Source organism: Chondrus crispus, genomic scaffold (genome assembly GCF_000350225.1).
Source record: "Chondrus crispus Stackhouse genomic scaffold, scaffold_58, whole genome shotgun sequence".
NCBI lineage: Eukaryota > Rhodophyta > Florideophyceae > Gigartinales > Gigartinaceae > Chondrus > Chondrus crispus.
In genome coordinates, this window is record NW_005178551.1 from 77,681 (window position 1) to 100,098 (window position 22,418).

Consider the following 22,418-nt stretch of genomic DNA (forward strand, 5'->3'; position numbering starts at 1 on the left):
CTTCGTCCAGGGTGGAAAGCAGATCGAGAGAGATTGCATGCGTGAAAACGATACTCAAAGATCTTTGAAAACGAGCGTTCCTCCAGAGAATAGAGACGCCCATGGAAGGTCCTTCGCATGATTGGAAAAGGAACCAGGCGTATCCAGTCTCATGATGCCTGTGCAAAAACCCCCGTACTAGCTGAATTCTAAGTACGTCGGAAGGCATGCATTACAGAAAACTCGACAGTTGGTGGAGACCAAAGCAAAACCGGATAAGAAGGATGTCGACACGAAGAACGGACGTGAAAGCCTGTACATTGCCCACACCGTATACTCAATGTCTACAGATTTTTTGAGAGAATCACGTGTCGCGGCCAGGAAACGCTTCTTCCAGGATCTGGGGTTTGCGCTTAGACCTTGGGAGGCAAGTAGAGGAATACCGGAGGAGTTCGGCCAGCCCAATATTGCCTTGAAGTATCCAGAGCACCCGTTCAATTTCCGTGACCATGTGCCATCTGCCGTGACATCAGATGCCCCTAACGCAAGTGTTTGACCTTGCAAGCTCTGAAAGAAATGATTTCTTGTCGGCTGGAACTTGACGTTCTGGTTGATTACTACGTGATCGTCGGAGATGGTTTGCTGAAGAACGGGATACAAAAGAGGGGGTTTAAGCCTGCGGAACGAAAGCAGATGTACCGTACAACCAATCTTGCACGTGTTGCTGTCAACATTTTCGTTGCGCTAACTCAAGGGAGAGGAATTACTGAGTTCCTTGGGAGCCACTCTGGGTCGTTATGAGCCGTGTACAGGACTGCTTTGCTCTTTCGATGGTTCGTTCGTGACATTATCAATGGCAGTCGTCATTACGATATGCCATCCACGTTGACAGGGGAGACCCAGATATGCCTGCAACAGAAAAAAGGGAAAGGCGTTGGTCAGGAGCAACCAGATCTCAGCGCACTGAGGACAGGTTGCTCCCGCTACCATGGAAACGATCCAAACAATGAAGATAAACTTTTTGAAGAAGTGGATGACAGCATACAGTTTTCTGGTGAGCTGGAAGAAAGTGAAGGTGCGCCAAAAGGTGGCAAAAGGCGGTTATGTAAGAGTCAGATAGTTGATGAAGATCTGAGTGGCCGCGAACACAGCGATGAGTCGCAGCAAGGAAGCACCATGATTCGTTTAAAAATAAGGGACTTCATCCCCGGGCACTGGAAGCAGAAAGATATATTGGATGCTTACATCTTAAGAATGTCCCCAGCGCAATTTAATCAGCTCTGCACGGACTCGCTCAGGACAACTGAAAAGGTGTACAATCCTGTAAACGCCCTTAATCGTCGTGACCTGACAGAAGTTCATGCAATAGCTGAAGATGATGATGATTGGGAAGATCGTTCTGACGATGGATTTGATTTTGACGATCTCCTTCATCATGCGGAGGAAGGGGCGAATGAAAACTGAAATAAAATCGTCCCGCAGCTAGCATCGAAGACGTTTATCTTCTAGCGGACCGCGAGGAGCGGCGATGGGGAGATGAAGATGGAGGATAACGACGTCATCGGTGGTACACGAGGTTGGGTCGGTCGTGCGGGAGAGGTTGCGTTAGTGGCGGGAGTACGTGCTGGGGTTATGAATGTCAATTTTTTTAGGTAAGCCATACAGTGCACTGCTGGACAAATTGAGATGAGGATGGAGGATAACGACCGCATTGGTGGTACTCGAGGTTGGGTGGGTCGTGCCGGACAGGTTGCGTTAGTGAGAGAGTACGTGCTCGATTTGTGGAGGGCGAGGTGTGGTGGAGTGGGAGATCCAGCCGGTGGGAAGGCAGCTTCTGGGGGAGTCGGGAATTGGGGACGGGTGCTCAATGCGAGCAGATAGATCGGCCCGCGGGGAAGACGATTGCACACACCCCTTGATTCTGGACGGAATGAAAAGAGGATTTCTTGCCGTTGTTTCCAAACCATTGTGAATGTCAATTTTTTAGGGAAGCCATACAGTGCACTGGTGAGCAATTTTTTAGGTAAGCCATACAGGGCACTGCTGGACAAATTGAGATGAGAATGGAGGATAACGACGGCGTCGGTGGTACTCGAGGTTGGGTGGGTCGTGCCGGACAGGTTGCGTTAGTGGGGGGAGTACGTGCTGTGTACTGTGGGAGCGTGATACTGTACTACCTTGCAATTCATGCAGTAACACTTTGTTGGCTTAAGGTATGTGCGCTGAGCCACACGTGATCCGCATCAGTGGTCCAGCTTATTACTAAAAAAATATTGTGAGGTCCATAACAGCAACGTAACGACCTTTAACAGACATGATCGACCCTACTACTTTTGGTTTGTACATTTACTACCTTTTACAATTTTTTTCGGCTTGCGTGACTGGTTGCATTGCTGATTTATACATATTTATCAATTCACAAAATTTGATTATCTGGAACACTGAATATTATTGATCTGGCATTTAGCGCCTTTGCAGTGCACCTGCTCTGTACTTGACTTTGGACGATATAGTCGAAAGCACAAAAAAGAGAGACGTAAAACTTGCTGCTGAGAGGCATCTCAAAACTGAGAAGAAGGCCCAGTGGGACCGCAGTCGAGCCGAGATGCGATTCTCGAAGGAGAATCGCCGTACAAAGTCAGCAGCTGAACCAAAATCCCCAGCCCCGCTGTCTCCCCCACAGCCTGAACGTTTTTCTCCGACTTCTGGGGCGAGATTCGGAGCTGTAATGAGTAGTACACTCTCGAGGCAAGCGTTCAGTAAGGATTTGAGGGGTGAAGAGGAAGTTGTGGAATCTCTGTTATCGCTTTCCAGTACATAACAAAAATCACCAAATTGCCCCTCTTTGCCATTTGAGCCCTTTTGGCACGTATCGGAAAATGTCGAATGGCTTCCAACAGGTTGTTTTTGCCAGAGCCTTTTCGTCGTGGATGGCACATGGACACCCGACTGGCTGTAGCAGGCACTTTTTGGCTGCTCGGGATAGTGCCATTCAAAACTTGTGGGGCTCTGCCAAAAAATTCCCAAATTGCCCCGGCCAGGAAGGGTACCCACTGCACAAGAGTTGCTCGTGAATAAATCTCTCTCCAAAAATGAAAACTGTAAAGGGGAGGTACTCCAATTGTGGAACAGAATTTGTCCACGACCCCGTATCTCCGGCGTCCGCCATCTGGGCATAGCGAAACTTATATCACTAAAAAGCTCTCTGTGCCGTCCAAAACATATCTGAAATTCACAAAGTGTAAGGAAACCATGCATGGTTTCCTCGGACATGTCCGAATAGAGAGTTTACGGCCCGCAAATAGGACTTCGTAAAATTTGAAATATGATTCACAAAAGACACGCGAAAACTCGGGAAATTCCCCTTACGCAGGGCCGTGTGTGACAGAAAATATGAGAACGAGGGGTGCCCTTCGACCCTCACACTCCCTGAACACACGCTACCCACGCCCAGAGAGGACATGAAACAGAAAGACTACCAGAGTTGCTCGAGGTCGTTTGCAACGTCGTCGTCGTGCGTTCTATGCAGCGCTACCTACCGACGTTATTCCCCTTTTCAAGTACCGCACGTACAGAAACTTCCAACACTATCAACGTGATGTGCGCAAGATAGAGATCAGGTCTTTGCAGATTTTTTATGCTAACTTTAACCTTAATGCATACAGTGAGCTTGACGCGATGAGGCAATTCCGATTTCTCCCGAAGTAAATCTGTCCTGTTGCGAGCATAATGGGGTGGAACGGGGGCTTAACTACTCGCTTTCGATATCATTGTAATACAGTGACCGCATGCTGCATTGCCCTTAGCAAAATGGCAACGCCCTATCGTTGGTATGATTTAGAGACCTGCTTTGCGATGAAGGCATCCAAGATGAGTCAGATTTTTCGGGAGGTCGTCGAAGGCTTCGTTGAAGACCAGGGTCATATTCTTACCGAAATGAGAACTGATCTCAAAGAAGAGAGAGCAGTGGATTGGTCAAGCGCAATCCATGAAAAAGGGGCTCCTGTAGATAGCTGCATTGGATTCATAGACTGCACTAAGATTGAGATATGTCGTCCAGGAGGTGAAGGGGCTATGCAACGCAGTTGCTACTCAGGTCATAAGCGTATGCACTGCTTAGTGTATTAAACAATAACCACGCCGGATGGCCTGATCCTGCATATGTATGGTCTAGAAGAGGGTCGTCGTCACGATCTCACACTGCTGAGGAATAGTGGTATCGAAAACAGTTTGTATCAGTCCATGGTTTCGGAAAATAGGCAGTTCTCAATTTATGGAGATGCGGCGTACATTATGCACCCCTGGCCTTAGACTTCTTTTCCAAATTTGACGGCGACACCAGCCCAACCACTCTACAATACATCTATGAGTGCAGTACGGGAAGCGGTGGAGTGGTCCTACAAAGACATAAAGCCAATGTGGTCATCACAAGACTTTCAAAGAAATTTGAAAGTACGAGAGTCACTTAATGCTCTTTTATACATCTGTGGCGCTCTTCTCTCCAATATGAAGTGCTGCTTTGGTCATGGAGGGCAAGTTTCCACATATTTCGGGTGCAAGGCACCTTCGATTGAGTGATATTATTCAAACTCGTAATCGTGATGAGATTTATATTGCATCAACAAGGAACAGTACTACTGTAGTACCAAGTAAATTCATTTTGAGTGTCGTCAATCGCTAAGCTTCTGTAGTGTAGTGACCCTCCGCCCTATGTCCCTGGTCACCGCCGTCGCGGGGCTGCGTTCCTCTCCTTTGACACGTGTGTGACACATGTGCTCATCCAAAGTGTACGCGTACACTTTAGATGAGCCCACACGTGTATGATAAGCGCGCCACACGTGTACTCTGCGGGCACACTTGAGAAGGTACACCACGTGTACTACACGTGGCCACACGTGAATGACAGTCGTATGACACGTATAGGATACGTGTACGACACGTGTACGACACGTGTACATACGTGGTGCCCACAAGCTTCTACGCTAATTAGCGTCTAATGCCAAGTGGCAATTCTAATGACGATAATTAATTATTAATTACCCATTTAGTAACCGACGCCGACGACGGCGCTCGGCCTATATTGGTCGAGTGTCGAAAGGCGCTACAGTAAAGAGGCATCACTGATGCCCAGGTGATCGGACCCCATCTCTGGTAGGTCCCTCTACGGTGCTATCTAGTTGGCTAAGTCTAGTACCTGCACCTTTCGTCGTCATCCTTTTCATTGTTTTTCCTTTACTTTTTCCCCTATTTTCTGCATTTCTACAGTATCTTTCTTCTTCGTTCTTCTTTCTTCTTCTTGTCGTTTACTACTTCTTGCGCACTCCCGCTGGAGTGCACCCCTACGTGCACGCCGCGATCTACCCGCGGTACCACGTCGACTCCCCTGAGTAACCCGGACAGAGGGACTCGAACACCCTGGTGGTGACTGTGACTTGCGTTGCGCTTTCTACAGCGAGATTTAGGCCCTCGTTGGCAGTGTGGAGGTGCACTGCACTACACGCACCTCCATAGATAGCAAACTGGGCCAACTAGAGATGCATCACGGCGTTGCGAAGCAGTCCGAACTTCGCATCGTCGTTGAATCCCGCCTTCTCGTAGAGACGGTCTGAGTTTCGAAGAGACCTACTGAGATCTCCGAAAGATAGGCGAGCGGCCATCGTATCCCGAATCACATCTTCAGGTGATTCAACGGGGGCGAACCGCTCGACCAAGTCCTTCTTGACCTTCTGGTAGTCGGAGCCATCTGCACTGATATCTCCGTCCTTGACAAAGATTTGATAAAAGAAGTCGAATGCATCTCCATCCAGGTAGCGAAGGAGTTCAGATGCCCTGTCTTCGTCCGATTTACGAGAGGTGGCAACATTTTCGAACACGAAGAAGAACTTGTGGGCGTCGGCCGGTTTCGACCCGTCAAACTATGACAGAGAGCCGTCTTCTTTGCCACCCCTCCACAAGAGTACCATCATGGTACTACCGCCAACATGATGTTGGCGGCGAAAGAGGGGGGAAGAAGGAAGGCCGCGCGTGTAGGGGAGCGAGATGTCTGGAAAGGGAAAGCAGAACAGAGAAAAGTTTATTGCAATGGGGGGTCGGTCGGGGGTGTTGTTGTGTTCTGCCCCCATTGCGGTGTGTCGCGGCGCGCCCATTTCTCTTATAGAGGGGCCGCCATCATCATCCACTCCACAGGACCACTGCTCTTCAAAGGGAGATTATCCACGTGTACACCTGGGGTACACGTAAACCAATAAAATCACCTTTTTGAGGCTTTGGTCCTGGGGCTGGGGCCACTCCTGGGTATTGTACCCTGTACAAGAAGGGTCCACCCATTCTTGAACAGTACCACCACCACTTGAACAAAATCAAAATATGAAATATGTATCCAGAAAAACGAAACTTGATCAATAAATACTGCATTACTCTCCATGACGCATGCGAAATCCTTTGTAACATGGCGGGAAATGCAAACAGCCCACTCTAAAGCACATATTCGAATTTGCCACCCTCGATAACCCCAGTGCCCATTGCCGCGTTGTTTACAAATGCAAATTGAGTCCCCAGCATGCAATCTGGACTTGACACAAATCCCGAGACTGAAAATCATCGACATTCGCCAGTCTTCATGGCCAGAGCTAAGAGACTTTCTAAAGCTGAGAAATGCTTTCAAATGGCCATTGTAGCTACTGAAAAGCACTATGTATCCCGCCGTCGTGCTGCATTAATTGCGGGTCTGCCTCTTTCCACTTTCCAATATCAGTTGCAACACAAAGACGACCCACCACGATCCCGTTCATACCCCACCAACTCCGAAGAAAAGATCATGGTTGATCTAATTCAGCGTTATCCAGGCCGGGGTTTCCGGCTAAACCGCGAAGACATCAAAGATGCTGTTCAAATGGTAGTAAACGCTTTGCCTCAGCACCGCCAAAACACGCTTCCTTCATAAACAATCGCCCCGGCAAGGCGTTTTTGCGAAACTTTTTGAGTCGCCATCAAGATGACATCAGCTTTCGCCGTACGACTAAGGAACAGGAGATTCGTTGGAGAGCCTGCAACGCCGAAACTTTGACAAATCATTTTTCTCCATCAAGAAAATCATCCAGGACAACAGTATAGATGTAGTGCAATACGCACCTGGAAAGGGGGGTGAAAAGAAAGGAAAATATTTGGATATGAAAAGTAGTCCGGGCTGGGGGACACACGTGTGAATAATTGCACAGTTTTGATTTTTAATTATTTTATTTTATTTAGTTAATTAGTTGGCATTAATTTTGCTGACACTAGATTAGATCTAGGATCTAGCGCCGCGAGCTACTGTAGTGACTCCGGCGGGGCGATATATACCTTAGCCCTCTGACCACCAAGTCAGTAAAGGTAACCCGAGTTGCCAGAGTTGAATGTCGTCTTGGTCGAAATCCGTCTCTACCAAGACGCTCCCTTTTACCTAAGCCTACGGCATCCTTTGCGCTCGGGGGTTCCCTTTTTCTTTTTCCTTTATTTCCCTATTCATTTCTACCTCTATCTCTATTTTCCCCTAATTGTGTTGGTTCCACTGGAGTTGGTTGCGACCGATCTGGTGTAGGTGTTTGAGCCATCGGGCAACACGTTGTGTAGCGCTGCTACTGTTTCAAGTTCCGTCGGGAGGCTGTTGCAACGACGCCTCCGTCGAAGGTCTTACTGTACAAGACAGAGTTGGTACCACCTATCGCGATTGCGATCGCGCTGGTGAGGGTGTTTTTAGCCATCGGGCAACACGTCGGTAGCAGCGCGGCTACACGGTTACGATCCCGTCGGGTAGTGCCGAGCCAGCCCCCGTCGAAGACCTTCAATTATACCCAAGGTGCTGAAGACGCTCGTCGAGCATTGGCCTCACAACCCAGCGAACCGCGGCTACGTGTAGACAAGACCAAACCGCACTCGCCGAGCACTCAAGTCTTCGCAAGTCTCTACCACCATTTTCCTCCCGGGCCGGGCATCTTTCCTTAACCTCCCGTCGGAGTTGAGCTACCGTGGGCCGCAAGCCCACACAAGGGGAAAGGGAGTCTCGAGCGCTCCGTAGCGCGTGTCATCGGCAGTGGTTGTTGCTGTTGTTGTTTTACGTCTTTTTGTTTGACCGTCGGACTGTGTTCGCGGCCTGCCAGGCACATTGCACTACAATAGACTCATTTCACATCGCAAATTTGGACGAAACGGGCATGTCCCCAAACAAAGACTGTCTAAAGTCTGACAAGCGCAAACATTTCGTCACAAGGTCATCTTTTGCGGTTCAGAGGTCTCCAGCATTCCGAAACATTGAGCGTATTACAATGATGCCTGTTATATTCGCCAGTGGGTGTTTGGGGCGACCCCTTTTCGTTGTAAATGGCAAGTCTCTAAACTTTAGAGTATCGAATTACGGAGATGGAGAATGCGTTGAAACTATTGCCGATTGCCTTCCTAATGGCAGTTTAATTACCACACGTGAACATATCGCCGGAGTTGACTCCAGCAGCTTCATGGAATGTGCAACATTTTTCGTGAAAGACAACTTTGAGCGCACAAGAAATGGTCAAAAAATGCTCCCACTTATGGATGGATATCGCAGTCATATGACGTGTCGTGTGTTGGATATGTTTGACAGAGCTGGTATTATTGCCTATGCATTACCATCGCACACCAGTGGAGTGACACAGCCCTTAGATGTCGGCGTGTTCGGACCTTTCAAGATGCACTTGCGTAATCTGGTTGAGAGACTGTCATCTGCCGATAACAGTAACGTCTATGACGCATTTGATTTTTTGAAGCTGGTAACGAAAGCCTACACAATGGCCTTTACAAGAAGCAATATTGAGAAGGCATGTGGGAAATCGGGTATCTATCCGTTAGACTGGCGACCTTTATTGAACGTATTGCGCCCAATGTCTTATGAGGAACATAGTAAGCTAATCAGCGTTGAGGATATATCGAAAATGATTGATAAGAAACGACAATTACAAAGAGACGGCATAGGATTGCAGCCGGTGGTATTACGTCACGGTTTCTTGGACACTGCAGTTGGTTTATGTTTGACATCTGGGGCGGCGCTGCAGAAAGCCAAGGAGAAAAATATCCTAGACAGTGCGCGAAGGGCAGTAAAGGAAAAAAAGAATGCGGTGAAGGTCGAACGTTAGACCGTGGTATATGCAAAGACAATGAAGAAACGTTTGAGAACTGAGAAACAGGCTCTGGCTCTGCGTGTCAATGCGTATGGCCTCCGTGATTTAGCCCCACGTCCCATGGCAGTTCGTCGTCAAGTAGCGAAGGGCATCGTCTGTCAGAAGAAGAAGGCCGAAGCTAGAGCAAGGAAGGTACTGTAGAGGAGCAACTTGGTCTTGAATCTTTCCAGTGTCTATGAGCCAACGTCTTTGATAGCAAATGAGAAATGACGTCAGGTTAATCCATTTCGATAGCAATGGAGGTGGCCTGCATCCACCTGCGCTTGAAATGTTTTTCTGACGATAAAAATTTGCAAGTCCAATTTGAATTGCCCAATTACTGTAGTGTTCAAGTTTGGTATCCGTTTTTGCAGAAATGCCTTGTTTGAGGTGACGCTCTCACGAGAGGCGACCGCGTTTGCTGTAAATGAGGCGATTCGCCGTTTACAGCACATGATTCGGGGACCCGTGCTCTGTTTAGCCATGTGAAAATCGGCTTCGGCAGATGTTTGGAAGCTGATTTTTCGTTTATTTTCATAAAGTGTACAACTTCGGGGGGTACCAATTTGTACAGTACCCTTCTCACTGGCTCAATTTGTGACACGGCTCAAATTGGGACACTGAAATTATCGTGTAGCCGCGCTGGATATGTTCTGGCATATGATCGTGCCAACTGCAATCAGCCCACCGACCTCATAGTTAGTCAGATCGCCTCTTTGCGCGTCTCAATCACCAGGGTCTCCTTCTATCCCTTTCCGATGCCTCCATCTATGCGTGCTGAAACGCAAAGGCACCGACGGCGACAAGAAGGGAGAAAGGTGGAGCGCAGCAGAAGGAATAAGGCGTTAGAACTTGTGCAGCAAGGCCATTCAATTCGGAAGGTCGCGACAATGTCTGGCGTCTCTCGAGGCACTGCATTTCCAATAAGTCAAAGTCATAAGACATCCGATCATGCAGCACTGGAACGACTCATGGATCCTGAACGGTTCCCGCGGGGAAGACGAAATATACTCCATTCAGCGGAGGAGTCGCTGATTGTAGACCGCTTTTTGGTTGCCGCTCGAGATAGGTTTGATGTAGACAAGGTTGGATTGACGTCCGTTAGCTCCCGGCAAACACGACCCATATGCTACAACCATGCGATCAAAAGACTAACGAAGTTTTCTAACAAGAAATACGTAGTACAAGGGATTTATTGCTGAATATGAGCCATTTCTCATGGGCAAACACGGCTGTGAAAATTAAGCTGGCGGTCGCTGGTCACAAAGCTCTAACCTCAGATATCGCCAGAGCCTTGTTTCGGGAAGCTGGGCTCTGGCCCATGGATTTTCGCTTCATGTCATTTTTGGATGACAGCAGCACTCGAAAATTGAACAGAAACCAAAGGGAATCTTCTGGGATGGGGTTGGCGATGCTTCATGACGCAGACGGCAGCACTATCTCGCCACGAATTTCAGCAATTCGTTTGATGAAAAATATTCATGCTCTTACAGACGGTCAGTTTTCTGCTCCTCATGCTTTAGCCGAGGTTTCTGTCGCTCTCAATAGGGAGTATGTCTTGGGTAACATTCTAACAAAGAATATATGCCTGCCAAAAAACCGCACACCTACGAAATCTAGGAGACAATTCCTCGCAACAGGAAACTCAGCGGCCCTCTTGACAGTTGGCAATTTGAAGTCCGTTCGTGCTCGCTTGGATGGGTGGACTATTCTAAAATCGCCCGTGGCCGACGGTTTTCACATTCAGGAGGATAATGTAGAGAATGATACTTCAAACAAAGAAAACATTGACCCTCAGAAACATCTGAAAGCGCAGTCAGCCGTGTCGCGTTTCGACGACATAGTTAGCGACGACTTGCCAATCTCGCGATGGCCAAGAGCCCGAGAACAGCGGATGCATATTGAGGAAGGCGAGTTGTTGAGGATTCGAAAGCACACGGCAGCGTCGGCTTTGTAGGGACTCTCCCATTACAGATGAAGCGTGCAACACACGTCGTCTGCCGTCGTCCCACTGAGGGCCTCCTTTAAGACAGCATGAACAGCCATGTTTGGATGTATATGTTTGCGATTTTCAAAATATTACATGTCCAATAATTTAATGTATTGTGTCAGCGCGCCGTGATCCGTAAATTGGCTCAAGGGGTGCATCATACCGGGATATCGATAGGGAAGAGGGTAGAAAGGATGTCTTTTTTGGGTCTTGGTTTGGTTCTGTCGGGAGACGAATCGCATCTCCTCCGATTGCCAGCCTCCCGCCTTTTTCAAGTGTACAGGGGGGTCGCGATAGAGTGCCATCTTTGTTAGTGCCAGCTCCGATACCCTTTTGCGGGTGGCGCGAATTTTGAGCCAAAAACTAAGGGTCTCCAGAGAGGCAGTTGGATGGACGTACTGCCCGAGAGCCGCTGCCGCCGCGGAAAGATATTATGCAGTTGCTTACTAGAATAGAGACTATGGCGGAAAAAGGCAGGGTCGATGATGCAATTGGACATCTGCAAAAGTGTAGGCTGGCATTTATTGCTGCAAAAATGGAGGAAGTCAATGCGACGGCTCGGAAGCTACTAATGACATAAATGCTTGATTAGACTTGAGTCTGTAGTGAAGATGCAAAGTATGAGTGATGGCGTCTTGCGAACGGTCTTTCTGAGCAGTGATGCAAGGAAGTGGCTGCAAAAAAGCCGCAAATCTCATTATCTTACAGTGCCTGGTTTGATATAGTGCCGTTTTCGGCCCACTGACAGAGGGAGGCACTATATCGCGATCCCCGTGTACTGGCATTCAGGGACGTCAATAAAATGATTAAATTGAATTTTAATGTATGCTAAATTGGATCAAGAGTGAATTCAATCGCACTTATGCGGTAGGCGACAGCCAATGGTGTGCTCTCGTATGGCACGTTGGTAGTGACAGATTCCATTATTTTAACTTTGTGCGCCATCATACTGTTAAGAAAAGTATTAAATGGACCAATCAGGTGCACGCTGACGTCCATACATGTCCAAACATGCCCGTCCATGCTGTCTTAAAGGAGGGCCTCAGGCCCTCCTTTAAGACAGCATGGACCCTGCCACACTTTGGAAAGCAAATTTGTTTGCTAAATAAAGGCAATTTTCCCCGAATACGGACTGCATTCGCATATTTTATCATAACATCCTATGCGTCCCACATTGAGCCAGTGAGAAGGGTACCCCAAATCTCCCCCACAACAGACATTCCACTTTCTCCTGTCCGTGAGTGCATATGCTCATGGAGCCTTTCTCCAACACATGTGAGTCACTCGCCCACCCACATGCTAACTTTCGCTCGCTTTGACTTCTGTTAGGGGAATACAACATCCCGCTAAGCCGCGTGCTACTTGCATACGCCAAACACTATTGTGTTCCGGTTCGCACTCCACAACTACACACTTGCACTGCTGCCTCAACTTTGGTTCGTCAACCTTCATGGAGCCATTATCATTGCTTACTCCGATTGGGCTTGTAGGAAATATAATCGGGGCTATTCGTTATATCACGAGTAGGCGCCAAGCCTACAAGCCCTTCCGAAGCTTGGACCCCGAGTTACTCGAAGACTATATCAAACTCAGTGAGTTAATGACGTTAGTGAAGAATCTCCCCATTGATGACCTTCAAACGTCTCGCAGACATCAAGTGCAGATAGAGATTGACGAGGTTTCAATGTACCTCTCAACGTTGGCCAAAGACCTTGAACATGAAAAGGAGAATCCAAAGCGCATTTTAAATGTATTCAGATCTGACACTCAAATTCGAAACATATTAAGGGAGCGCAAAACAAAGGCCAAAGAGCTCCTTGCTTCTATGGATAAGATAGGGACTGAACTATCCAATAATACTGGAGCGGTATCGGATGTGTTCATTCCTAGCTTTGCCGTGATTCGCAACCCTCCGTCCGTGTACATTGACTTGGACTCAGACCACGGCAGAGATGCTCCTGATACAGTGGAGATGCGGCTTAAAGCTGCTGTCTTGAGTAATGAAAGCACTCCGCTCATGGGGACGACGGTGCTTGGGCCAGGTGGAGTCGGAAAAACGTGTGCACTACGAGCAATTGCACATGATAAAGACGTTGTGCAGCGCTTTCCAGACGGAATACACTTTTTCTCACTAGGGATGGATGCGGGGGTATGGGAGTTGAAACAGAAACTTTGTAATGCGGTTAAGGTATCTGGGGGACGTAAAGCGGCGGACAACTTGTCCAATGAGGACGAGCTGGACGTAGTTCTAGCCGGGGTGAAAATTTGGTTTGCGAACCGCTCGTGTCTGTTCATATTTGATGATGTATGGGCCAACATCAGCATCGATAGCAGCATTCATCAGAAGCTCTCTGGCCTGGCCGGCACTGCTGTGAGCGATGGTGTGCCAATGAGCAGGGTGCTGTACTCTACGCGAGACGCAAACCTTAGATATCTAGGCGAACCAGTCGAGTTTAGTCCAAGGGAGCGGAGAGGGGAGGTTGCTAGGGAGATGCTTATTCATGCGAGCGGTGCAAAGGCGTCTGAAGTAGAGCACCCGACATCAAGAGATGCTTTCGACAAGGTTCTTGACCTGTGCGGTGGACTGCCGATCGCTCTGAATGTTGCAGGAGTGAGTATTAGACATAGGCGAGGGAAACGTGTTGGGGACGTACCAGAGTTATGGACAGCATACATGAAGGAGATCGAAGACAGAGGAGAGATCAAAGAGAGCGGAGTAGTAGGTCGACGGGAACCAAAGTACGGCTACGGATCGCTCTACGGAGCGCTTCGTACGGCTTTGCAAATTCTGGACTCTGATGCTCATGCAGGACGTGTATCATTTCAAAAGATGTACGCTGCCCTGTGTGCTACGGAGAAACAGGATGTGATCTCTCTGAAAGTGTTAGTAGATCTGTGGGAAGCAGCTGACGATAAGGTGGCGGAAGAATATGCAAAGGAGATGGATCGTGTGGGGTTGGTTTCCATTGAATGTAAGACTACCCTTACCCGTCCATCACAAATACTAGGGATACGTCTACATGATCTTGCCCATGATTTTGTACGTCAGGAAGCAGAGCGGATGAAGATTTCCTTTTGGGACCATCGGTGGCAGCAGAAACCATGGCCCTCCAGATCTGAAGCTGTTCCTCTACTTCTTCGAAAAAGGGACCCAGTTCACCGTCTTGTCCACTCTGCCATTCCAAAATCCTACAATACGCTCACCCATACTTTTTCCGTCATTTCACAGCGTCACCGGGATGCTCAGATTTTTTCCACAGATTTTCGGGCGGACGGCTTGAAAGACTTCACTACCACTATGATCAATACGATGAATGATCACGGTAGTGAAGTTGCTGAATATCTCCGCAATGCCATCTTATTTGTCCTAGAGAATAACTTTCCCTATGACCGAGTGCTGGTATCCAACACTCTCAACAATATCTCTGTGATGTACTTCACTGAACCGTCGCCATCTTTTTCCGGTCCGCAACTGCGCAAACAGGGACGCGAACTCCTCCAACGAGCAATTGACATATCTAAGCAATGTGACAAAGCGAGGGCAAACTTGGCATTGCTTTTATGGCGCGGACATGACATAAGGAACGATGGGGCCGAGATATCGCGAGCCATAAAGCTACTAGAGGAAGCGATCTCTATCTGTCCACTGCCGAGGTACAAATTTTTACTTGCTCGTGTATTGATGTCCGCCGAGTCAGGCGTATTTTGCGACTGGGTCCGTGCGAAGGCGCTCCTAACTGAGGCTGTACGCGACGACCTTTACAAACCAGCTGTGAAACTTCTTGCAGACATGCCGACACATGGACATGAGGAAGTCCCTCTGGATGTCTCAGGTGCTACTCGATTGCGCTCCCGTGCGCAGCAGCATTCGAAAGACATAACAGACATGCTTCAGCGTGTTGATTTCCAGGACTCGCGAGAGTACGTCGAGAAAAAGCTCAAGGAAGCAAAAGCAAAACAGTCGCAAATCTTTTTGATGGTTTTAGGTGGTGGAGCAAGAGGAAAGACCTCACTTGTCCGCAGTCTTCGGGGGTTGCCATTCGTTTCTGAGTATAACCAAACAGAGCTAGCTGCACTCTCTAGGATACAAGTGCTTCTAGGAAGTCGAAATATGAGCGAAGAGGACGGCGACGAGCTTGCGTTCAGTCAGGACTCGCTGAACGCTATCCTATCACGACAAGCAACATCATCTCCGGTTACGGTTATTCGAAACCCGAGTGTCAAAGCCCAAACAGCAACTGTCGAGAAGACGAATCAGGACCCAGCTCTAAGCATTCTTCATGCATATTCAAAGAGCGGACATGCAACAATAAATGACCAAAGGACCCCACAACGAACAACATCGTCTATTAATCTGGCTCCTCAAATTGGAAACACTTTTCAACCGCCAAAGACAACAATTGATCCCCATCTAGCTCGGGTTCGAAATTATTTGGAAAACTCATCCACTCTGAAGAAGATAGACGGAACACTTGTGCAATGCTGGGATCTGGCTGGACAGTCACAATATGTGATGGCACATGCCTTGTTCGTTAAAAATGGGAGCTTGTTTGTGTTTGTAGTTAATTTGAAGAATCTATGGAACATTTCAACTCGAGTCGAAGAAGTGAGGGAATTATGTCGGTGGATGCAACTTGTACATGCACTGGTACCGGATTCCGAATCTGTGCGACCGATTATTGTTGGTACATACAAGGATAGTTGCGGGGACTTGGGGGAGGCTGAGAAGGTTCTACGTGAGGGCTTGCTGGACGAAGTTGGGGAAGCAGTGTATGACACATGGGTGCGTGACAAACCTGAAGCAGAGAACGGCGAAGGTCGCGCCATTCCTTTCATCGCTGTGGAAAACAGAACTGCTAAGGAAGATCCTGGAGAGTCTGGCATAGAAGAACTAGAAAAATTAATCAAACGGTTGTCGGACGATATCGTGGCTTCACGACTGGAAATACCACTTCGGTGGATAGCTTTCGTGGAAGAAGTAGAACGGAAGAGTGCTGAAATGAATGCTGAAAGGATGAGCACCGTTGTTTGGAACACACAAGAGATATTCAAATGTGCAGATGGGTTTCCAGCCTTTAGTACAAAAAAGGAAGAGCGACATGAAGAGGCCTTACGAGCACTGAAATATTTTAGCAAGCTTGGGAGATGTGTTTTATTTGATATGCCAAAGGAGGGAGTATATTTGTTCCCACGTCCTGCTGCCATGCTTGATTTCGTACGGCGCGTGACTGGACCCGAAGAAAAAGTGCGCAGAAGTCTGCCTAAAAAACACGCACTATCCTTACGTGACGGTCTGTTGACAAAGGAAGGTCTGAAGAAATTGTGGGACGAACACTCGCAGGAAATTTGCGATATGATGCTCGATGCCTTATGCAGCGTTGATATACTCATGCGAGTGCAATTCGCTGATGGCACCTCAGGAACTTCGGAAGACTTGATTGCGATCCCAGCACTGTTGAAGGAAGCTGACGACTGGCAGGACTGTACGAGCCGACCTAACGAGTCGGAGGTACGGTTAGTTACTGAATTTGTGGACGCATTTCCCCACGGTCTGATGGGTTGCCTAATCAGCCATCTCCACAAAAAGGTAGGAAGGGTTAGGCCAAAGGTGGGGTTCGTGGGTGCAAATGCTGCGGATTGGGAAGCGAAAATTGAGTTAAAAGAATCTGGACGAGTTGTGTTTTTATTCGTGAGTCAGCAACGACGTATAGAATGGAAAGTGTATGCGCAAGACCCTTTGAGTGTTGCACGGAGTTGTGTGACGGAGGTGGAGGAGCTTTCACGCATGTCACTCAGTGGCAAGAAGTTTCCTATGAAGCACTTTCTGCGGACGAAGTGCCGCTCAAATAAAAACAAGTGCGGAGGAGAGTGGACGGCTAAGTTTGAGATGCCCGGAGATTGGGTCGAGAACGCTACAAAGGCGAGGTTGCCGTACCTCGAAGGCGAATGTCCTGCCCCATGTGGCGAGTCATGGAGGCTTTTAGACCTGATGCCAGATATAGAGAAATATTATGGGCGAGCTGATCCTAAGGCATTGAAGGCATTGGCCGTCATTCCACGGAGTTCTAAAGAGGTTGGGATGAAGGCCGTGGATGTATTCATAAGCCATGCGGGAGTACAGAAAGGAAAGGGAGGTGACAAGTTATATTTTGCCCGACCGCTGTACAACGATCTCTGCAGCCGGGGAATGTGTTGTTTTTTGGACAAATTTAGTCTGAGGCCGGGAGATGATGCTAGGCCTAAGATGACATCGGCCATGGAAACTGCGGATATAGGAGTTTTCATCCTTTCGCCAGAGTTTGCATGTCGGCGGTGGACCATGAAGGAGCTGGAATGCTTCCAAGCGAGGAAACGAAAAGCCTCTGAAACAGAAAAGCCGAAGGAATCTGTTCCCGTACTGCCCATACTGATACCTGTCTTCTACCGTTTGAGCTTGCAAGAGTGCCGGAGGTTTGACCCAGAGAAATATTCGAAATTGTTTCGCGACGAAGGTTTCTATGATGAAGCGCGACAGCGAAAAATGAGTACAGCAACAGTCACGGCGCTGTTGAAGGAATTGTCCTGGACTACCGGGATCGAAAATGACGTTGGAGCGTCAAATGACATTGGTGACCCGTTTGCACCTCTCGCACGTAAATCCCTCGTGGAGATAGTTGCGATGGCCATTCAAGACAACTATGATAAAATCCAAGCGAATCGAATCGAGCTCCAACTCAACTCATCAACATGGAAGCCGACGTGACATAACAATCAGGGTGGAAAGTCCATCTAAGAGCCGCAACACAGAGAGCCCCTAATGCATGACGGTGAAAAAAAAGTCATGGACCGTGAGAGCTTGTATCTTTTCAGGTAACAAGAAACAAATTTTATTCAGGCACACAGACTGACGTTAAATGCTTTCGGGATTGCTGTGAGATACAACGGAGGACATGACTGGCTCCGGTTGAGGCTTCATTGGTTCCTCCACCGTTCTATTTTTCTACTTTTCTCGCCTTGTAGTTCACCAAGTTGGACACAGTAGTCCACAGCGAGCCTCAGCCGAGATTGAAAGCCTCAGCCGAGATTGAAAGCCGTACGATCCGATCTCATTCGACTGTAGCTCACTCCCATGGTTCCTTGGCGGCACTGCGTGGAACTTCTCAAGCTACCTTCCCAAGTAGCGAAAGCACTCACGTTCAACATTCTCATGACATTAATGTTGACATGATTGATCTTTCGAGAGGCTTGGATATTGCCTTTGTTCAAACTCCGCTTTCACTTGGTGTTGGTCCGTATCGTCGTCCGATGGGAGGATTCCTCTAGATTAACCAAGCCAGCCAGCGTATTTTGAGACAGACCAGAAACGCTTGTTTTGGCAGATATTAACGCCCGTGCTCTGCGCAGAGACCCTGAGCCTTTCTTCGGATTCCATAGCACAGCCCCAACAATCTCAAAATTCTTCACAAAATAAACCACACCAGAAGTGTAACTGTTTGCGGAAGGGGCGCCGTTCACTGGTGCAGATGACAGGTTCCATACCGCAAGGGTCTCCAACGTGGAGTCAACGAGTCCTACTGCCGTAAACGAAACTCCGATGTTTGTCAAATCACTCCAAAACATTGACTGAAGGCCATATCTGGCCTTCTGTCCCATCATATTCTTCCCGGCTATTCGCCCACTTACAACGGCATGATCCCAGTGTTCCACTCGCCTACGACCGAGGCCTCTGTCGTGAAATGATGCAACGTCACCAGCTGCGAAGACATCAGGTTCTACCATCATGAAGTCGTTTACGCGAATTCCTCCGAGCCTATCATCCACCTCCAAGTCGGCGTCCATGGCTAGGCTGACGTCAGGATCAATCCCAACCGCTACGATGATCTTATTGCCTTCAACATGATCGGCGTCAGGGCTAACGATATCAAGAGTGACGACATCTGCTGTGCCTGGCTTCTTTGACGCACCAGTCACGATTGCACTTCGAATGACATTAACGCCAACTTCTGAAAGTCGACGAGCAAGATACTCACAAACGTATCTCGGCAATACTTTGTACAAAACACCCGCCTCCGCAACGACTAGAGATACTTTCTGGCTCGTCGAAGCCAGGGCTATTGCCAGTTCCGTCCCCAAGAAGCCTCCGCCGATAACCACAGCGCCCAAATCCTTCTTTTTGAGACCCTGTTGTAACCGCTTGTAGTCTTCCAAAGTCCTGAAGACGCTAACATTCTCCGCAAGATCCGGTGATGCTAGGGCAGCCGAGATGTATCCCGGGGACTTTGGCGATCCCCCTGTAGCCAGCAAGAGCTTGTCATAGTGAAGGCTCGAACTATCGGACAAGGTGAGACGCTTCTCATCAACGTCTAAGAAGGACACGCGCTTTCCGCGAATAATTGACACCTTGCCTTGAGGCTGTGCCTTGTAGGCGTATTCAACGGCATCCTTTGACGCTTGTTCCGATCGAAACAATTCCTTTTTGTCATCATCCCAGAGCTCTTTCGATAGCACAGTGCGATTATACGGATAATGCTCTTCATCCGTAATAAGCAGGATATCCTTCGCGACTGACGGATCGATCTCAAGCATTGATTCTATTGCTGCCCAGGCGGCTGTTCCGCCCCCACAAATGACGTACCTCTTACAACACGGCCCAGAAATCGCAGTTGTATCGAAGTCCTCAAAAATGCTACTGGGCGGCGTTCGAGGTTTCTTTTTCTTTGAGGGCTGCGGTTTTGATTCTTTGTTCGATGCCGTTGTGGTGACGTTGGCCGCCACCGCCTCCGCAGATATGGTATAGTAGCGATCTAAGATCGCTCTAGCTCTGGTCTCCTCCCCCGGATCAACCCTGACATGCGCTTGACGAGGTGCTGTCTGCGCAACGATTTTCCCGTCAGCGAGGACCTTCTTGGCTCGGGCGACGAGGTCTGCGATTTTTTGCTTGTCCGTAGCACTTGCTGGGTCTTTGATCGGTTCTGCTCGTGTGACGTAGGCATTGGTAGAGACCGCGGCTAGCGCTGCGCCCAGCAGTCCACGCCCGGGCCCCCACATCGCCACAGCTCTTGTGCCCGAGATGTCCCGTAGGTATAGCCCCCGTCAGCAAGCGACAGCGTGTTGTCACAGATGGCGAGCTATTGACTCTGAGGTCCAACCCCTGGATCCAGAGAGATGACACACTCAGAGGAATGGAGGCATGGGGGCTGCGATTCAGTACCCAAGTGTAAGGTGTGCATGGAGCAGTTTTGATGATCACGGATCTGGGACAAAGTATGATCACAGGTAGACTGGAATTTGATGGTGTGGCTTAAGAAATGGCATGGCAATCGAGATTCATCGGAGATTCTGCGAAAATTCATTCGTCATTGGGGAACACATGCCCGGCAAGCAACAGCATACCCCGTAGATACACTTCACACGGAGAAGCACTCAGGTGAGCTCATCTGAATTCATATCTGCAGGCCTGAACGTCGATTGCGCCGACTGCCCGCGATTGCCGTACTTGCGCTACACAGCCTGAGAAGACCTGCTACCAACGGCACATACGCAATGATCCATGGAGAAGGGCATGTACTGGCCAGCTTTGCAAGGAAGAGCAAGGTGCCCCATCAAACTACCCAAACGCCCGGCCGAGGGAACGGAGGCAAGGAAACGGAAGAGCCTCAGAGTAGAACAACAACCTATTGAAAAGGAGCAAAACGAAGCACTCACTGAAAAAGAGAGAGCCCTTGCTAATACTCTTACTATTGCAGAGGAAGTAACATGCCGGCTGCGCCTCATCTGGGGAACAACCTACATCCGAAACGTTCTACCTATGTGACTGCTTTCGCCTAGCTTCTTTGGCAATCTTCCGAAGCCGATGCCCAACTTCAAACGCCATTTCAATGGACTGCGTCCCGTTGAGTCTCGGATCACAAGTGCTCTTGAAGTTTTCCATTAACCTCTCCTCGGTGATTTCGTTCACATCTCCCCCGAGGCATTCAGTGACATGCTCCTCGCCAGTCATCTCCAAATGCACGCCCCCGGGTACGGTTCCCTCCGCTTCGTGGGCCGCGAAGAAGGCGTCAACCTCGGCAAGGATTTTCTCAAACGGCCTCGTCTTGATTCCATTGCCAACCTTGATTGTATTTCCATGCATCGGGTCAATGCTCCACACGACATACCGCCCTTCCCTCTTGACGGCGCGCAAAAGCTGTGGGAGGCCGTCGGCAATGCGGTCACACCCCATGCGCACGATGAGCATGATCTTGCCTTCTTCATTACGTGGGTTCAAGGTGTCGATCAAGCTTAGCAGTTCCGAAGGCTCCATCGTCGGACCGACCTTAACGCCAATGGCGTTCTGGACGCCTCGAAGGAACTCGACATGCGCTCCGTCAAGCTGCCTGGTTCTCTCTCCTACCCACAACATATGGGCCGAGGAGTTGTACCACAAGGTCTCACCCGTCTCCGGGTCCTCGTACGGGCGCGTAAGGGCCGACTCGTAGGAGAGAAGCAGGGCTTCATGCGAGGAGTAAAATTCGGGCTCGCGCAGGTTTTGAAGGCCCTCAGTAGAAGACGTGACATCCAAGCCACAGGCAGTGAGGAAGTTTAAGGCGTCTTCAATTTGTTCGACGAAGGCGGCGTACTTCTCCGGCGCGAGGCGGTCGATGAGGCGGACCCAATCCAGCATAGTCTCACTGGACTTGGCCAGGGCGCGCAGCATGTTAAGCGACGCGGCCGACTGCGAGTACGCCCTCAGAAGCCTTTCCGGATCGGGGGTACGCGCCTCCAGCGTGGACTCTGGCGAATTGACGATATCGCCCCTGAAGACGGGGATCTCCCCATTGGGCGTGCTCTCCATCGGGCTAGACCTGGGCTTTGCAAACTGGCCCGCAACACGGCCGATCTTACAGATCGGCAGGCCGGACAGGTACGAGATGGCGATGACCTGAGCCACCAAGACGCGGAACGTGGCCTCGATGGCGGAGGCCGAGAAGTGGTCGAACGACTCTGCGCAGTCGCCGCCCTGCAGCACGAACGCCGTGCCGCGCGCCGCCTTGCCCAGGGCCTTCCGCAGACGGCGGATCTCCCCCGGGAACACCAGCGGCGGGTTCTGCGCCAGACGCGCCTCCACACGCGCAAGCGACGCTGCGTCCGGGTAGTCCGGCTGCTGCAGGATCGGGAAGGTGCGCCACGAGTGCGGCGTCCACAGCTCGCGTGTCGCTGGCGGCGACGGCGAGCGTGAGGACGGGGTCTGCAGCGTGCTCCGGATGCTCGCCAGTCGCGGGGCGTGCCGGGCGCGGAGAGCGTAAGCACGCGGCAGGCAG

The 22,418-nt window shown here is 49.5% G+C and overlaps 6 protein-coding genes; 4 read left to right on the top strand and 2 right to left on the bottom strand.

Moving 5' to 3' along the window:
* The first annotated feature begins 10,039 nt into the window (after positions 1-10,039).
* CHC_T00006969001 (hypothetical protein) lies at positions 10,040-10,351 on the top strand. Its single transcript, XM_005710330.1, has one exon. The coding sequence runs from the start codon at positions 10,040-10,042 to the stop codon at positions 10,349-10,351; it is 312 nt and encodes a 103-aa protein (XP_005710387.1).
* A 2-nt stretch (positions 10,352-10,353) lies between these two features.
* CHC_T00006970001 (hypothetical protein) lies at positions 10,354-11,106 on the top strand. The gene has a single exon (XM_005710331.1). The coding sequence runs from the start codon at positions 10,354-10,356 to the stop codon at positions 11,104-11,106; it is 753 nt and encodes a 250-aa protein (XP_005710388.1).
* Positions 11,107-11,964: 858 nt separating this feature from the next.
* Positions 11,965-12,468, top strand: CHC_T00006971001 (hypothetical protein). Its single transcript, XM_005710332.1, has one exon. The coding sequence runs from the start codon at positions 11,965-11,967 to the stop codon at positions 12,466-12,468; it is 504 nt and encodes a 167-aa protein (XP_005710389.1).
* Positions 12,469-13,813: 1,345 nt separating this feature from the next.
* CHC_T00009572001 (NB-ARC protein) lies at positions 13,814-17,881 on the top strand. The gene has a single exon (XM_005710333.1). It carries the CDS (start codon positions 13,814-13,816, stop codon positions 17,879-17,881), a length of 4,068 nt encoding a protein of 1,355 aa, XP_005710390.1.
* Positions 17,882-17,986: 105 nt separating this feature from the next.
* CHC_T00006972001 (hypothetical protein) lies at positions 17,987-20,166 on the bottom strand. XM_005710334.1 is given in 2 exon segments: positions 17,987-18,393; positions 18,394-20,166. The coding sequence occupies 1 exon segment, from the start codon at positions 20,164-20,166 to the stop codon at positions 18,394-18,396; it is 1,773 nt and encodes a 590-aa protein (XP_005710391.1). The 3' UTR covers positions 17,987-18,393.
* A 608-nt stretch (positions 20,167-20,774) lies between these two features.
* Positions 20,775-21,952, bottom strand: CHC_T00006973001 (hypothetical protein). XM_005710335.1 is given in 2 exon segments: positions 20,775-20,920; positions 20,921-21,952. 1 exon segment carries the CDS (start codon positions 21,950-21,952, stop codon positions 20,921-20,923), a length of 1,032 nt encoding a protein of 343 aa, XP_005710392.1. The 3' UTR covers positions 20,775-20,920.
* Between the last annotated feature and the right edge of the window lie 466 nt (positions 21,953-22,418).

Bases quoted from the DNA above. Each gene is read 5' to 3' on its own strand.
- CHC_T00006970001 (XM_005710331.1), top strand. From the start codon at position 10,354: ATGAGCCATTTCTCATGGGCAAACACGGCTGTGAAAATTAAGCTGGCG.
- CHC_T00006969001 (XM_005710330.1), top strand. From the start codon at position 10,040: ATGTCTGGCGTCTCTCGAGGCACTGCATTTCCAATAAGTCAAAGTCAT.
- CHC_T00006971001 (XM_005710332.1), top strand. From the start codon at position 11,965: ATGCTAAATTGGATCAAGAGTGAATTCAATCGCACTTATGCGGTAGGC.
- CHC_T00009572001 (XM_005710333.1), top strand. From the start codon at position 13,814: ATGAAGGAGATCGAAGACAGAGGAGAGATCAAAGAGAGCGGAGTAGTA.
- CHC_T00006972001 (XM_005710334.1), bottom strand. From the start codon at position 20,166: ATGTGGGGGCCCGGGCGTGGACTGCTGGGCGCAGCGCTAGCCGCGGTC.
- CHC_T00006973001 (XM_005710335.1), bottom strand. From the start codon at position 21,952: ATGGAGAGCACGCCCAATGGGGAGATCCCCGTCTTCAGGGGCGATATC.